General features: G+C 30.8%; 2 protein-coding genes across 3 annotated transcripts; one reads left to right on the forward strand and one right to left on the reverse strand.

The window, feature by feature from the left end:
* Positions 1-21: 21 nt before the first annotated feature.
* On the reverse strand, positions 22-15,745 carry LOC113378801 (phosphatidylinositide phosphatase SAC2). 2 transcript variants are annotated; one of them, XM_026619398.1, is made up of 19 exons: positions 15,617-15,745; positions 15,316-15,550; positions 15,033-15,183; positions 9,035-9,137; positions 8,834-8,934; positions 8,565-8,692; positions 8,211-8,383; positions 7,941-8,133; positions 7,661-7,826; positions 7,416-7,577; positions 7,178-7,248; positions 4,327-4,557; positions 3,623-3,681; positions 1,986-2,166; positions 1,774-1,875; positions 1,404-1,657; positions 1,121-1,297; positions 242-1,038; positions 22-158 (listed from the first exon to the last, which is right to left on the reverse strand). In XM_026619398.1, the coding sequence occupies exons 1-19, from the start codon at positions 15,711-15,713 to the stop codon at positions 60-62; spliced, it is 3,480 nt and encodes a 1,159-aa protein (XP_026475183.1). In that variant the 5' UTR covers positions 15,714-15,745; the 3' UTR covers positions 22-59. The 2 variants fall into 2 exon arrangements, with proteins under 2 accessions (XP_026475183.1, XP_026475184.1); XM_026619399.1 differs by lacking the exon at positions 4,327-4,557 and having other exon boundaries at positions 15,617-15,713.
* On the forward strand, positions 11,797-14,656 carry LOC113378802 (programmed cell death 6-interacting protein). The gene is made up of 2 exons (XM_026619400.1): positions 11,797-14,323; positions 14,380-14,656. The coding sequence occupies exons 1-2, from the start codon at positions 11,965-11,967 to the stop codon at positions 14,490-14,492; spliced, it is 2,472 nt and encodes an 823-aa protein (XP_026475185.1). The 5' UTR covers positions 11,797-11,964; the 3' UTR covers positions 14,493-14,656.
* Positions 15,746-18,793: the final 3,048 nt, after the last annotated feature.

The raw sequence follows: 18,793 nt of genomic DNA on the forward strand, positions 1-18,793 counted from the left end.
TTTATAATGGAGTCATTTCTTAAATAGATGAGTGAAAACAAAAATCAAATAAAAATTGATTACAATGCTATCAATTTAGTTTTACAGTTCATCCATTTCTCTTGAAGTTTTTTCTGTTGTTCATTGTTGTGTTCTGTAGTGCGAGGTTGTAATGCTGACTGTCAAGAGAACAAAGACATAAATTAATTTATGTCTCAAGATAACATAATGTTTTTTTAAAGTAAAATGGTTTGTATATTACCTTGACATTAATTTTTCTTGGATCTAAATTAGCACCAATGCTCTGCATGCCCTTTGCAAGCTTAGACAAACCACCTCCTATAGGGCTAGTAAGAACTTTTAATTGTTTCAATGCGTTTTCACTCTGAGAACCGCTCAAGCTCAAGTTCAAACTTAAATCTCTGTCAGATCTCGAACTCGCAGCATGTTGAGGCAATACCACTGTCGGCCCAGTTGCAATATTTGCATCGACTTCTCCTGAACTATGACTGAATTTCTGATTTATTTGCGCATGGTTTCTCACATGTCCATCACACTCACTCTGGACTGTTATTTCAGGTGTGGGACTGCGATTATAAGGACTAGAATTAGTAATATTTGGTGAAGTGCTTAAAAATTCGGTGTCATCTACACTATCACTTTTTGTCTGCGACAGCACATTATTTATAGTAACATTATCCATGACGCTACTTAATAACAAATTATTGACATCAGAGGAATGGGCAATCATACTTTCTTTATCTGCTAAAACATTGGTCCCATCACTATTGCCCATAACTATCCCCACGGACGGCAAAAATTCATTTTCATATACTTTGGGATCTACTGGTGTTGTTTCACCCGGCTGGTAAATATTATTTTCGCCTTCAGACTCAGAACTACTATCTTCACTCTTACCAGCAGAGTCTTTGACATCATTGGACTGTTGTGAACTTGTCTTTCCAAGACGAAATTTCGCTCGTGAACTCTGTTTCTTAGAAGTGAATGTTTGGCCAATTTTTGAAAACTGTTCAGTCATATTTGTGAGCGCTTTTGATCCTAAAATAAAGATTATCATAGGATCATCTTTAATTTAGACTATTTAGAGCATTAAGAATAGCACAAGGTTAATAATCACTACCTATAGACAACAATTGTGTCTCTGATAAATTTCTTGGTATGCCATTATTAGGAATAGATAAAAGAGATGACGGATCTTTTCTTCTCACTAACTGGTTGCCAGATACTAAAGGAACTGGCGCAAAACCTCCTGCTTCCAATGCTATTAAAAAGCATTCACAAATCGTATTAAGAGATTCTGTAAATAAAATAAATAATGAATAAGTAAAATTCATAAATATAAGAAACTGATAATTAAAAATAATAATCTCAATAATTAAAAACTGGTAACAAACAATGCATACCTAACATTTCTTCCTTGGTACGAATGACAACAGCTACGTTATTAAAAAATCGAAGATTGGCAGATCTGAACATGTGATAAAATTCATTATCTGAATCTTCAGTTTTATAGCTAAGTCTAATGCACATAGGAGCAACAGATGAAGAAGATTTGAACATATTACTTCCGCGAGTACTCAAGGCACTCATGCCAGTTCTATTTGGAGCGGCACCCAATTCAATCAATGTCAATGAACCTAAAGGAATTTTCTCAAATCTGCGTAGACAATTGAAAGAGTTAAATAAATTTGAAATATTCATATTAAAAATAAAAAATACACAAATCTCATATATAGCAAATACATATTACAGGATATTAAAATATACATTTACCTTGTAACTTTATCCAAATGTAGATCATATTCAGCAACAAGATAAAACTCATTCGTTAATAACAGAATACAGTCGACTTCGGTTTCATTTGGATCACCAGTGCTTTAAAAATAAAATATGTTATAATATTTATAGAATTATAGTAACTGTAAACAAAACTTCAACAAGAACAGTATAACACAATTGAAAAAGCGGTATATAAAAGTATATACCTCGGACTAGCGTCTATAAGACCCCAAGCTCCCAACAATAACTGACCCTCTCCAAGGAGCAATCGCCTACAGTCGTCTACAAGTTGCCTGGCATGATCAGCTGCTGCTTCTGCTTCCACTTCTCCAGTGCCGGTGCCATCACCGCCAAGTGCATTTAAAGATTCCGCGGTAACAGTATTTCCTGAAGAGAAATATTAGTTTCAAAAAGTGATTATCTGCATTATTAACTTCCCGAAGGAGAAGTTTATGTTTTCATCAAAAAATCCAATTCACTAATTTTATGTTTTCTCGACGTTTCAAGCCATTCTGAATCGAATGAGACCAAATTTGGAAAAAGTATGTGTGTGTGTGTATGTGAATAGATTGTTTGCAGTAAATCGACGTTTTCTCAAAAACGGCTGGACCGATTTCAAAAATTTAAAAGCCTGTAAATTTATAATGTACTTCGATGAGAACTTGCGCGACGATCAGCCATGCCGTTTCTTTGTAAATCGCAGAAAAGTGAGAAATTTTTCATCCACGTTTTAGCCCGTAATTCTGAATCGATTTTGAAAAGTCGAAAATTGTTCGAAAGATATTGGTCGGGAATTGTGCTGATTATAATCCACTATAGTTTTTGGTAAAGATCATTATCTTGTAATAAAGTGTTAAAAAAAAAAAATCCACGATTTTTATGATTTTTTTTTACGGTAGCCATAGTCTTATAGATCATCCTAAAATATTACGGCCCTACGACAAATCGTTTAATTTTAAAAATTCTTCAAAGTTTGCAAAAATTACTATTGTTTTTTGGCATTTGTAAAATTAGACCTTTCATCGACGTTTGCTCAAAAACGCCTGGACCGACTTAAGAAATTTAAATGCCATTTGATGTATCTCAATGAGGACTATCGTTTGTCAGTTTTGTGCGACGATCTGCCAAGCCGTTTCTTTGTAATTTTGACAAAAGTGTTAAAATTTTCGTCCACATTTAAGATACTACCGAATCGATTTTAAAAAATCAAAAACTGTTCGAAATATATTAGTTGGGAATGATACTGATTAGTTTTAGGTGAAAATCTGACGAGCCTTTTTCTTGTAATTAACTGTTGAAAAAAAAAAGCCGATTTTCATGGAACTTTTTTTGGCGATATATACCATGGTCTTATAGAACTTACTGAAATATTACGGCCTTACGACAGTAGTTTAGTTTAAAAAAATCATCAAAGCTTGAGAAAATGAGTAGTTTTTTTGACGTTTGTTAAAATTAAAATTAGACGATTTACTTGGTATAACAATAGAGTACTTGGTCTTAATGAACATACTAAACCATTAAAGTCCTACGGAAACTAGTTCAATTATAAAAATTATTAATTTGTGAAAATTTGCTTTTAGAAAATATTCCGAGTTAATGTGTTCGTTCGTTTTCAATTATGTGTAATAAATCAACTCTGAATACTTTTAATCACTCAGAAATTACTTTATTTTTTATTGATTAAGTCGATTTTTTATACATATCGGAATGTTCATGTAAGTTGCCTCAAGGCAAAATACCAATACCAACTAGTTTCTTTTATTTTCCTTTGATTGATTTGAAATGATTTATATCATTTACTAAGAAACAACAATATACACAAATGAATAATTGTTTTACTTACCTAGCATCATATCAATAGTGGCTTGGCGGTATGAGTCTTTGAAGCGAGAGAGATAATACCTGAAACACACAAATTTAAGAAAGATATTTACAAAATATGCGTTCAAAATATATGTATATGTGTATGAATGTATAAATATTTATTATTATAATAGTGTGCGATTTTTGAAAATTAAAATGCAACATTGATGAAATGTTTAGAATTTAAGATTTGTTTTTATTTGAGAACCGTTAAGAAGAAAAAAATAAAAATGTGTTTGAAATTATTAATTTGTATCAGTTTATATTTTCATGCAATGCATAGACTTTCTGCCATTTATTTACAAAATTAAATAGAAAGATTACTAAAATGTGTATTACACCATACAGATTTAACAACCCCATCCATGTTAGGCCAGAATAGAATATTAACGAACATAGCAAAGTAATACAAAATTATATACATGAGCAACTAAAAAAATATACAATATACTATGATATTAAACTAAGGATGTTAAAAAATCTTCTGAAATGTGGATTCAGTAACATACAAATTAGTCACATACCAAAAATATTTATGATATAAAGGATAACAAGAAATGATTTGGAAAAAATCTTGTTATGTAGCTGAAAAACACTCAAGGCTTGACCATCATAAATGCATAATAATCAAAGGTTCACATATTTACAAAATGTACCTACTATGCAACAAAAATTTTGTCTAACCTCGAGACTTCATAAAACATTTCTGCCATATTAAATTCCACTCCCAACGCAACATGGTTAAAATATGCTGGAGGCCTATCGGGAATTACTTCGGCCACAATACCGCATACAATCTTTAATTTATCATCAATATCGATACATTCATAAATTACTTCGACATCTTTAAAATTTCCTTGACATAAATCTATGCAGCATTGACGGAATGTGTCATAAAAATGTTGGATAATGTATCTACAAAGTTTTTTTTTAATTTATGTCATAAAAGCATATCAAGAAATGAGATACCAGAATACCTTAACACTATAAAGATTTTTAATAGAACAGTGATGTTATGATCAAAACAGTCAAGGACTCCGCCTAAAAGCCTCCTTAACACGATCTTGAAATTGTTATAATAACAGATTCTTATAAAACTACCTAAATTATGTAATCAAGCATGCTTAACACCAGATTTACCCTACCAGTAATTTGGTCGTACTATTTCAATTTACAGCTTCTACTTTTGTAGCTATGAATAGAAAATATATTTTGTTACCATTACCAGTAAAAATGACTGCTACATGATTTTAATAACAAATAATTATTAACTTCCCGAAGGAGAAGTTTATGTTTTCATCAAAAAATCCGACTCGCTAATTTTATGTTTTCTCGACGTTTCAAGTCATTCTGAATCGAATGAGACCAAATTTGGAAAAAGTATGTGTATGTGTGTGTGTGTGTGTGTATGTGTATATGTGAACAGATTTTTTGCCGTAAATCGACGTTTTCTCAAAAACGGCTGGATCGATTTCAAAAATTTAAAAGCCATTCGATGTATCTCGATGAGGACTAGCGTTTCTTAGTTTTGTGCGACGATCGGCCGGGCCGTTTCTTTGTAAATCGTAGAAAAGTGAAAAAAATTTCGTCCACGTTTTAGCCCGCAATTCTGAATCGATTTTGAAAATTCAAAAACCGATTAGTTTTTGGTAAAGATCGGCCAGGCCGTTTTCTTGTAATAAAGTTTTTTTTTACAAAAAAAGACTTTTTTTGACGGTAGATACCATAGTCTTGTAGATCATACTAAAATATTACGGCCCTACGACAAGTCAATTAGTTTTGAAAAATCGTCAAAGTTTGCAAAAATTAGTATCGTTTCTTTGACATTTGACAAAATTAAACCTTTGATCGACGATTTCTCAAAAACGCCTGAACCGATTTCATAAATTTAAAAGCCATTTGATGTATCTCAATGAGGACTATAATTAGTCAGTTTTGTGAGACGATCTGCCGAGCCGTTTCTTTGTAATTTGACAGAAAGTGTTAAACTTTTCGTCCACATTTAAGCTCAAACTACCGAATCGATCAAATTAAAAATCAAAAACTGTTCGAAAGATATTAATTGGGAATAATACTGATTAGTTTTAGGTGAAAATCTACCTAGCCGTTTTCTTGTAATTAACTGTTGAAAAAAAAATTAAGCCGGTTTTCATGGAACTTTTTTTGGCGATATATATCATGGTCTTATAGAACTTACTGAAATATCATGGCCTAACGACAAGTAGTTTAATTTTAAAAATTAATCAAAGATTAAGAAAATGAGTAGTTTTTTTGATGTTGGTTAAAATTAAAATTAGACGATTTTCTTGGTATAACGATAGAGTACTTGGTTTTAATGAACATAGTAAACCATTAAAGTCCTATGGAAATACTGGTTCTGGTTCAATTACAAAAACTGGTAAATTTTGAAAATTTGCTATTAGAAAATACTCCGAGTCAAAGTGTTCGTTCATTTTCAATCATGTGTAATAAATCCACTCGGAATACTTTTAATCACTTATAAATTAAATTATTTTTTATTGATTAAGTCGATTAATTACACATATCGGGAAGTTCATGTAACTTGCCTCAAGGCTAAATACCAAACCAACTAGTTTTGATATATCATCTAATATAAATAATAACAAAATAATCAGCCACATATCAGCATATTACTGAAATGTCAATAAAAGAATGTAGATTATATGATAGTGAAAGTCAATACCTATAGAAGCAAGTTTTAGCATATTAAAATTGATTCAGACAGAACTGTTTACAAGGGCAAGAATTAATGAAGCATTTCTTTCTTACTACCATGAATGTGCATTATTTTATTATATGTAAATTATTGGTAAATCCAGTGTTAACCAGCCTCTAGTGTTATATAAAAAGTGTAATATAAAAAGATTGAAATAATGTTGATATCACCTAAGAAATTAGTTATTATTAGTAAAATGTGGGTATACCACGTCTATAGAAACCAGTAAAAAAACGAAATGGAGTAATCAAGTTAATTCAATGCCTTTCATCTTATTCAATTATAAATGGAAAGCAACAATTCCTTATTAGGCGGAATCCAGAACTATAACAATTAAATTTATACATAATTTATTAACGAAATATTAAGTGAATTTGAACTTAATATACTTCCTAAGTGCCAAGTACTGGCAAATATGAATGAAATTCGTTTAGCAAACAATATGTTAAGTCATCAGTAAACTGGACACAATTATATCAACAATATAATGAGTAAAACTATCAAAATTTTTAATATTTGCATTAAATCAGCATTCTTCACTCCCATGATGAATAAAGTTGAATCAAACCACATAACAATGCAAATATATAAACAAATGCAAGAGAATATATGCATCGATTACAATTTTAAATTCCCTAATTCCGATTAACACATTGGCAAGAAAATATTTAAGTATCTTTTTAGGTTTATGTATTTGAGTTAATTATTGTGTCATTGAAAAATAACAATAAAAACAAAATAGTGTTAATATCTGAATATATGTATTTATCTCAAAAATATGTTTTGTCAATCACTTACCTATTTGCTGAGTTCATACCATCTTTCATAATCCCACTAATTTTACGCTCACCAGTCCTTGTGTAATCCCCCTAATCATAAAGAAATATAATATCATTTTGATATATGATAGATATTTGTTGTAGTTATTACAGATTTATCTATTTCGATTAAATATTATTGTGACAAGTATTTATCTAAACTGATATTAGATTGAAAATTAGACATCTAAAGCAAATGTAGTTTATAATTAATATACCTTTAAAGCATTTGTTCCTGCATATTGCCTACTGATAATGTCGCCATTATTAGCCCAAAGACTTTGAAATGGTGCTCGTAATGCAGGTGGAGCAGACGCTCCAGGAGGTATCAGTCCCAATTTTGACAACTGGGATTCAAGTACTGCCTTTCCTAATGCAGTCTGTTATAAAGAAAAATAATACTTACATATTAGTTCAATCAATTTTAAGTAAATCATATAGTTTATTTATTAAGACAAAAAACCTGAACAACATTTGTTCTATCCAAACAATCCATACAGTTAACGCGAAAGACAGATTGTTGTGTACATATATTTCCTCGATTATCGCGCCAACAATATCCCATGCCATGAATGTGATCCACCAAAGCATTTAGAAGAATAGATACATTTTCAAAATGCATCCCACGACTGAAAAATAATGTAGGTAAATTTGAATATTGAAAATATTAATTATTTCTATAGTACTGCTAGTTGAAACCTTTTTTAATGAAAATTACCAGATTATGTTAATTAAAAACTTACCAATACTCATGAAAATCAAATGTTACATATGTCAGAAATGGGTTATTGTAAGCAAGTGTATGTTTATTAAAAGCTTCCCATATTATGCCTTCTTTGCCACATTGTTCAACAAGGTTTATGATACAAACTGGTCCATATGTTGACAGTTCCTGCTCAAAATGACTTTCAAATGCTACTTGGGTTTCAGCATCATCTAATTTAGCAAATAATAATTAAAAGTATTATTTTTCCAACTCTAATTAAATATTGTATAAATTCATTTGCATATACCCCGATCTATACGAGGCGGTGGCCGATATTTATATCCAGGTTGGGACCAATATACAGGAACTGAGCCACGTACAACCGTAAAAGACATCTGATGTTGCATGAATGATAAAACTTGCTCAGTTTCTACATAATTTGCTACATGACCAAGCTCATCAACACCTCTACGTTTATACCTATAGAAGCATTTAATATTATATATATATATATATATATATATATATATAGTGTGTGTGTATGTGCGTGTGTTGTTATAAATTGTGAGATATGTTTATTTAATTTAAAATAAATTTGATTTTATCAGTAATTAAACTAAGTTTCATTAATCGAAAATTTTAAATAAGTTATGATTTTAACCTAGTTCCTGCTCTGAACCGAGAACGTCTCGAAACCAAAGCCAACTTAAACTTTTCCTTGGACGCCGCAACTTCACATTCTTCGATTTGCACAAATCCTTGGATCACTGGCAAAACCCAGCTTTGATCCTGAAATATAAATAATGATGTGAAATAAACCATCTTGATAAAATATTTTAAGTACATGTAGAACATAACAAAATCAAAGGCTAATGTTTTGGCTTAATGTTAGAGCAATAAGTGAATAATAATTTTAAATAATATACGCACATTTAACTCAATAATATCTTTCAGCATATGCTTATTCCAAAAAAATCGTTCATCACTTTTTCCTTCGCCTTGTCTTTGCATATTGCATGTTAAATCACCTCCTAAAACATGAATTAAATTTAATACAACTTTAAAAACTCCAATGAAATTTTAGCTACTACATGATGTGAAATATTGTATCAAATAAGTAAAAGTAAATACCATCCGAGTAGTAAAAACTATCAGTGTCATCAAAGATTTTATGTAATTCTTCTGTAACTCTTTTCTCTATCCTTCCTGGATCTCGACGTCCTACAACACTAGACTGCAATTTAAAATATTCAGTGTTTACATTCACAATTATAACGTCGTAACAATATTTTAATAAAGATTAATAAATAATTATAATATTTTTTTCATAATATGAAACAATGTAATTAACTTCGCGTAGGGTAAGTTATAGTAATGGGCTGAATTTCGAAAATATTTTTTTTGCATATTTTCACGTTTCCGAGGTCTCTGAACATTTTGGCATACCTCAGAAAAAATGGATGTGTATGTGTTTGTGTATGTATGTATGTATGGACACAATTTTTCGTCCAAGTTTTCGAGCGCACGGATCAACCGATTTGAACGGTTCAAAACACTCGATTCCTATTGATATGGAAATGTGCTGATTAGTTTTTGGCAAAGGCAGGACCAGCCGTTCCGGAGATACGGAGTTAAATGTGCAAAAATTGCAGTTTTTGAGAGAACCAAGCATCCGATTTGAATGATTCAAAGAACTTTCTGCTTGTGTTGACGAAACGATTGCTTTTGGGAGAAGTAAAAAGATTTTTTTTTTAATTTCCAAAAAAAATTTTTTTTTTTAATATCGAAAATAATTTGGATTTTAATTCTAATTCTAGATAAAGTTCTAAAGCTCATTTATATATACTTCAAATAAATAACTATCTTTGCAATTTACTTTTATGTAAACATATAAGTTACAGTTTTTTATAATAATCTACTTGAAAATATTTAATATTCCTCGAATATTATTATTTAATAATTTCATTACGGTACGAGAAGTTCCAGCAATTTGCCTTAAGGCACGATGCCATACTTTTACTAGTTACTTTTAATTTTATACTTATTGATAATTAAATATCCTCTAAAGCTGCAAATATATTTCATTTTACATTTTTATAATTCTATATTATTAACTTCCCGAAGGAGAAGTTTATGTTTTCATCAAAAAATCCGATTCGCTAATTTTATGTTTTCTCGACGTTTCAAGCCATTCTGAATCGAATGAGACCAAATTTGGAAAAAGTATGTGTGTGTGTGTATGTGAACAGATTTTTTGCCGTAAATCGACGTTTTCCCGAAAACGGCTGGGTCCACTTCAAATCCATTCGATGTATCTTGACGAGGACTATCGTTTGTCAGTTTTGTGTGACGATCGGCCGAGCCGTTTCTTTGTAAATCGCAGAAAAGTGAAAAATTTTTCGTCTACGTTTTAGCCCGCAATTCTTAATCGAATTTGAAAATTCAAAAACAGTTCGAAAGATATTGATTGGGAATCGTGCTGATTAGTTTTTGGTAAAGATCGGCCGGGCCGTTTTCTTATAATAAAGTGTTAAAAAAAATTTTTCGACGATTTTTATTATTATTTTTTTGACGGTAGATACTATAGTCTTCTAGATCATACTAAAATATTACGGCCCTACGACAATTGGTTTAGCTTTGAAAATTCGTCAAAGTTTGCAAAAATTGGTATCGTTTTTTGGCATTTGTCAAAATTAGACCTTTCATCGACGTTTTCTCAAAAACGCCTGAACCGATTTCAGAAATTTAAAAGCCAATTGATGTATTTCGATGAGGACTATCGTTTGTCAGTTTTGTGCAACGATCTGCCAAGCCGTTTCTTTGTAATTTGAAAAAAAGTGTTAAACCTTTCGTCCACATTTAAGCTCATCCTACCGAACCGATTTTAAAAAATCAAAAACTGTTCGAAAGATATTAGTTGTGAATGGTACTGATTAGTTTTAGGTGAAAATCTACCGAGCCGTTTTCTTGTAATTAACTGTTGAAAAAAACATTTAAACCAATTTTTATGAAACTTTCTTGGCGATGTATATCATGGTCTTATAGAACTTACTGAAATATTACGGCCTTACGACAAGTAGTTTAATTTTAAAAAATCATCAAAGTTTAAGAAAATGAGTAGTTTTTTTGACGTTAGCTAAAATTAAAATTAGACGATTTACTTTGTATAACAATATAGTACTTGGTCTTAAAAAATATACTAAACCATTAAAATCTTACCGAAACTGGTTTAAATATAATAATTGTTGATTTTTGAAAAGTTGCTTTTTGAAAATACTCCTAGTAAACGTGTTCGTTAGTTTTCTATTATGTGTAATAAATCCACTCATAAATTAATTTATTTTTTATTGATTAAGTCGATTATTTACACATATCGGGAAGTTCATGTAACTTGCCTCAAGGCTAAATACCAAACCAAATAGTTTAAGCTTTTTTTTATAAGTCGAACTATATAATTATAAAATATTAAATAATTAATGCATTAGATATTTAATAATAATACTTAAATCTAAGTCAATCAAAATAATGCATTATTATGATCACGTATGTTTACAATATTCTTATACAAATTAATTTCAAAATTGGTTCACAAGGCCAAGGTTAAAAAATTAACTCATTACGGGAATAAATTTAACTGATTGTGTGATGTAATGCGCCAGAATTAGAATGGTAAAATAGTAATTCATACGAAAAATAAGAAATTTCTAGAATCCATTACTTCAATCAATGTCAGAAAACTAGTGTATTAAGGGAGTTCATTTAATATTTAGATTGGTCTTGGCTCTGGTTTTGTAACGCGCGCCATTCATCTGAGCGGTCAACGTTTGTTTGTCATGTTGGTATACGAATAATCTACATAACCTTGAACACTTCATGATGATTAAATACACAGAATCCGACTGTCCAAATGATATTTCACTTTAGACTTTATTCGACGTCAGACAAGCAGTTTGACAATTCGTTTGTGTTTAGTGTGACTCATTTATTCAATAAAATTCATTAAAAATATTAAGCGAAGTGACATTTACGCATCGTGGTGGAGTTAACGACAAGTTATAAAAATGGTCGAATTTTTATCTGTACCATTGAAAAAACCTTCAGATGTCGATGTCGTTAAACCTTTAAAAAATTTAATTCAATCCACATACAGCGCATCAGATAATAATGAAAATTATTCGGAAGCAATTAACGAATTTGGGAAGATCAGAAGCAACGCTATATGGAGAGTCTTTGAGAAATATGAAAGTTCATTAGAAGTCATCTACGGATATTATGATCAAATTTGTGCCTTAGAAGGAAAAATTCCGGTCCACGAGCTTCAAGTTCCTTTTAAATGGAAGGATGCTTTTGATAAAGGCTCTATTTTTGGTGGTCGTATGAGTTTAACAATAGCTTCATTGGCGTATGAAAAAGTTTGCGTATTATTCAACATAGCAGCTTTGCAAAGTGCTGTTGCTGCAACACAGAGTATAGAATCAGATGAAGGTTTGAAATTGGCAGCCAAACTTTACCAACAAGCAGCTGGTATATTTAATCATCTGAAAGGTGCCGTTCCAGTAGCTATTCATCAAGATCCAACTCCTGATTTGTCTTCGGACGTGTTGTCAGCTTTATCCTTATTAATGGTAGCTCAAGCTCAGGAAATATTTGTTCACAAAGCTATTCATGATGATATGAAAGATGCAATTATTGCTAAATTGGCTTGTCAGTGTGAAGATCTTTACGCAGATACTTTGCGTGCTATGCAGAAAGAGTCCATTAAAGGTTTATGGGAAAAAGAATTCCTGCCATTAATTGCCGGTAAGCAGGCTGCTTACCATGCTATAACTGAGTTATATCAATCATTGGTGTGTAGAGCTAACAAAAGTATTGGTGAAGAAATAGCTCGTTTACAGCATGCATTGACATTATTTAAAACAGCAAAATCTGCTAGCGGACAAACAAGTTTCTTTGATGAGTTTGCTTCCCGGGCAACTAGAAATCTAACAGAAGTTCAAAAGGATAATGATTTCATTTATCATGAAAGAATCCCGGATATCAATTCTTTGCCAGCAACTGGTAAAGCCAACTTAGCTAAAATGCTTTCCCTTCCAGATAAGTTTTCAGCATCAACAAAAGATCTATTTGAAAACTTAGTGCCAGTATCAGTACATCAAGCATTATCTTCATATGAGATGCGAAAACAAGAAATTGTTAACAGAGAAATTACTAAACTGCGAGAGTCTACTCAAGCATTGAATGGTGTATTGGCATCTTTGAATCTGCCAGCAGCAATTGAAGTTACAAGTGAGTGTGATGGACTACCCCCATCTTTGCTGGAGAAAGCAGAAACTGTGCGCAGCAAGGGAGGAGTTGCCAAACTGCAAACATTATTGCATGACCTTCCAGAACTACTTCAGCGAAATAAAGATATTTTAGATGAATCTATAAGATTACTTGATGAGGAAGAGTCATCTGATAATAGTTTGCGAGAGCAGTTCAAAGAAAAATGGATTAGAATGCCATCAGCCAAGATAACACAGCCATTGAAAGCAAATACTGATAAATATCAGCAGATCATAAACAATGCTACTCAAGCTGATAATACAGTTAAACAGAAATTCCAGACATATCTTGAAGGCATGGAATTGCTAAGCAAGAGTAATGAAGAATTAAGAGCTGCTATACCTTCTGGTGGTCCATGTGTATCCGATTGCCAGTCTGTAACTACTTTAAGAAACTTAATGGAAACTGTTGAAACTATTAAGGCTGAGAGAGATGTCATTGAATCTGAATTAAAATCTGCAACTTTTGATATGAAAAATGCATTCCTGCGAGCACTTGCTGAAGATGGAACCATTAATGAACCTGCCATGTCCATGCAGAACTTGGGACAAATAATGACACCTCTTCAGGAACAAGTCAAGGATAGTGTATCAAAACAAGAACAATTAATTAAAGACATACAAGAAGCTCATGCTCAATTTACTAATGAAACGGGAGCAGGAACCAACTCCAGAGATGTAAAAATGAAACAACTTGCTGCTGCATATGACGCTTTTACAGAACTGGAAAATAATTTAAAAGAGGGCACCACTTTTTATAATAACCTTACACAGTTGCTTGTTATACTTCAGAACAAAATTTCTGATTATTGTTTTGCTAGGAAAACGGAGAAAGAAGAGATGCTCAAGGATTTGACGCAAGCCAGTGCTAGAGCATCACCAGGAGCAACTCCAAATATACCTACACATCATTCAACAGAACCTGCAAGTCCTACTTCTAGTACTAGCGCTGCTGGAGCAAATGTTCCATATCCCACTTCAGGTCAAACTATGCCGATTCCATATGGTGCATCAAATGTAGCCCCTTACCCAACATATGTTCCTCCACCGATGCCACAAGGATATAATCCATATGGAACTTTGCCATATCCTCAAGGTTAGTTGAATATTCAATATTTGGAAATAACTTTTATTATTTGTTTTTTCCTTCAGGCTATAATTATCCTGGATTTCCACAAGCTCCTCCATATGGAGGATATACGCCTTCGATGCCTTATCAACAACAACCACCGCAGAATCCACAACAAAAACCACCAGGGTGGTGAACATTCAGAATGCTTATGTATTTAATAATATTATAGTATTACTTATTTTAAATGTAAGATGCCTAAAATGCATACATAAATTGTGATTAACTTGTAGCAGAGCTTCATAATACTTTTACTACTGTTCAATGCTCTTAAGTTTTACAAACTGCTATTTGCTTTGAACCCACATTATGTAGATTTTTAATATGCATTATTCCAAATGATTATTTTAATCTATTATGCAAAATATTTGTTATTGTATTTATATTTACTATTCAAAAATGCTACCAATAGCATAATAATATTTAGCAAAAATATATTGATTATATGAAATTATAAGAGTATTATTTAAAATAATTAAATAAATAAGATGAATTAAAATGACACACTGTGAGTGAAAATTTCCATATTGAAATCAATATATTGAATGGTTCTCTCATAGCATGATGTAATTGAATGTAATAAATTGAGTGAAAAATAAGCGTTTGTAAAAATCAATATGAAATGGAAATATTTCCTGATTTTATTACTGTTAGTGATTAGATGTTTATCACATACCTTCATTTGTGAACTGGCAATTGCTGCTGCCTGTTGAGTAGTGCTTTTTATTGATGTTCCAGCACTTTTCACTGCTCCCCATGTTTTATTAACAAGCACAGATCCGTCAAATAATCCTTTTGGTTGTGATTTTTTACTACTGGTTCCAATCCTACATTAGATTTTTTTCATATTAGTTAGAATATCAAAATGAGGGCCCAAAATTTTATTTTCAAAAAAAAAAACATTAATTTCAAATAACAGCAGTCTTAGTTAATCTGACCAATCATAATTATTAACTTACTTTCCTGTCGCATGTTTATTGCATGGTATCAATATATCTTCGACTTCTTCTGCTCCAAAAACAACAATTGATTTTATTTTATATATAGTATGAGGAGGAAATAAAACACCGACAGGCACACTTTCTTTTATAACAATTAAGTGGGGATCGTAAACTCCAGCAAGGCTTATGACTCCTACAATACCAACTGTTGTGCCCACACATTCTATATCTTCTACAGAAGATAAATCACAACCTAAATCGAAACAATAATTAATTTCAAGTTAAAATCAACACGTGTAGCAAATTAAATAATTAGTACCTGTTTTTAAATTAAAAGCCCCACTTGAACGATTCCACCATAAAGATTTGTTCAATTTCGTAAAAATATAATACTGTTCAGTACGAAACACTTCCATTTCGTTAGTTTTTAATTTAATTTTACACAAGCCCTGTCCACTTTTCGAAACTTCACTTTGACATTTGTTGTAAATAAAAAGCTGAGTGAAGATAGCTCCGTGTGTCATAATTTTCTCAAAAGAAAACATTACGACTTAAACCCGATTCAAAATTAAACGGTTCATTCACAAAGTTGAAAGGTATTTATAACTAATTATAAGTAGCATTTTACCTTAATGAAGATTTAACTGTTTATTTCGAATGTTTTTTCACTTTTAGTAAAAAATAATCAATACGATTTAAAACACAATTATAATGTCTGTAAATGTAAAAATTAAATTAACAAATTTCATTTTGTCTATTTCGTTGTCTAAAAAATATATTTTTTAAAGTGTGGACGTCAGCTGTAATCAGTAGCTACCTACGAAACATGGAACCGAGTAGATGTTTGGCATAGTTTTTGATTAGGATCTTTAATCGCATGGCGAAATTCTAAACTACTTATCGTACGCCTATAATATTTTAGTATTTCAGACAATGAAATATATCGTTATACAAAGTTTCATCATTTAATTACGAAGAAATCCAAACTAACCAAATTGCAATTTCATCAAACAGTTTTTTGAATTTCCAAAGTCGATTCAAAATTGTAGGCTAAAACGCGGAAAAAAAAATTTACACACCTACACACATACTTTTTCCAAATTTGGTCTCATTCGATTCAGAATGACTTGAAACATAGAAAAAACAATAAAATCGGTAAATAGGATTTTTGTTAAGACAAACTTCTTCGAAAAGGTAATTGATAATTACTATGAATTAATATTAGGAAATTTGTATTTGATATGTATATCAAGTTTAATTAAAATTCATATACTTATACTTCATTCTATTCATATAGCTCTATTTAGTTGGTTGCTTATAATATGAAATTGATATATATATATATATATATATATATATATATTTTGTATGATTCTGAATTTGATGTTGACATATGTATTAACAAAATCTAATAATCGGGCATAACATCAATAAAAAACATGAATTTCTTTCAAAAATTTATTTTAAATCTATACGTTTCGGCTATAATCCTAGCCTTCATTCAGTGGAAACTAAAAATAAAATTAAAAACTAAAACAATTTAATTGGAGTGAAAAGAAAAAAATAAAATAGTAATTAGTACTTACAATTAGTTGATCTTAGTGTTAAATTGGAAAATTTTAATAATCCATGGTATTAGGATATGGTAATGCACTACACTATCTATTATAAACATTAACTTGAAATTACACAATATTTTCACAAAATACTGATTTGAAAAAATCACAAATGGATAGTGTGTTATTCGTAGACTGGTTGAAGATGTAATGGAGAAAGACATTTTTTAAAAAATATTTTTACCAAGATTCTGCACATGTGTGGAACAAATTGTAAATCCTTTGCGCGAACGCTTTTATTGTTTTGTAAGAAATTTGGAAATGTTATCTAAATAGAAGAGATTTGTGTCGCACAGCGTGTTGAGTTCATTCCGTTTATTTATTGTCTTATTGTTATAAATAGTTAAAAAAGATCCCTCTATAATTCTTCGTTTAAATAAATTTTGTTCAAATTGTAGTACAGTCGGATTAGAGAAGTCCATATTGTGTTTTAAAGTGTATATATGGTCTGCAAGAACAGTTTTGAATTGTTTGGGGTTTTTTGAATTGTTTTTGTGTTGTTGTAACCGTTTATTGAGGTTCTGGCTAGTTTCTCCTATGTAAATTAAATTACAGTCTAAACAATTTATTTGATAGACGAGATTTCTGAGTCGTTCAATATTAAATGGGGTTTTTGTCTTGGTAAAAATAGTGCTAGTAGTTGTACTAAAATTGGTTACAAGTCGAAGTCCAGATTTATAAAAAAGTTTTTTCCAAGGAACATACAATTCTTTAATGTATGGCAAACATATTACACCAGAATGAGTTTCTGAGTCAGGTAAATCGTTATGTACTGTGCAATTGTCCATTTTATTCAAAAGGTATTCAAAATTCATGTTTTTTATTGATGTTATGCCCGATTATTAGACTTTGTTAATATATATATATATATATATATATATATATATATATATACGAGGTCTGTTCAAAAAGTACCCGGAATTTTCGTTTTTTCAAAAAAATATTTATTTATTCGTCTACATTAATGTGGTCCCCTTCAAAGTAGTCCCCCCCAGATATAATACACTTATGCCAGCGTTTTTTCCAATTTTCGAAGCACCCTTGATATTCACTTTTTGATATGTCCTTGAGCACTCTCAGCGATTTTCTTCAATCGAGGAAAACCGCCGTCCTTTCATGGGTCTCTTCAACTTTGGGAATAGGAAAAAGTCACACGGAGCCATATCTGGTGAATTTTTGCACTTTGCAACACTTTATTTCATTTTTTACGCAAAATTTAATACAAATTCTTTGACTTTTCAATTCTTCCATTGTAAAAATCGCCGAGCTCAGAAAAACACGTCGAACCTTAGCGACTACCACAGACAAAGTAAACAGTGAATATAGCTGAAAATTTCATCATACTTTAGGGGCATGTATACCAACACAATAAAAAAAAATTTTTGACAATCAGACACTCCAGACCCGCGAAATTTAATTATTAGTAATTCCGGGTACTTTTTGAACAGACCTCGTATATATATATACTTTAATTATGCTTATTTATCTATGTATATATATATATATATATATATATATATATTTATTTTATTTATATATTTATGCTATTTATCACTGTATATTTATATACACAGTGGCGTCGGAACCAATTATGAGCAGGATTGTAACTTATGATAAGCATTTAAATAAATGATTGGAAAAACCAATGGTTAGAAGAAGCAATCAATTAGAAAGTTTTGAAACAATATGCCCGTAAAAAATACAATTTTTTTACGAATTATGAGGATTGCAACTTACAATGAACATTTGTATAGATGTTTTGCAAAACAAATGGTGAGAAGAAGCAATTAATTAGAAAGTTTAGAAATACAATAATATGCCCGTGGAAAACCCACATTTTTAACAAGACTATTAATGTTTCTTGTATTATTTTAAATTAT

The sequence above is a fragment of the Ctenocephalides felis genome, unplaced genomic scaffold (genome assembly GCF_003426905.1).
Source record: "Ctenocephalides felis isolate EL2017-DRISC unplaced genomic scaffold, ASM342690v1 CF-g0.4_SCAFFOLD_01886, whole genome shotgun sequence".
NCBI classification, from domain to species: Eukaryota; Metazoa; Arthropoda; class Insecta; order Siphonaptera; family Pulicidae; genus Ctenocephalides; species Ctenocephalides felis.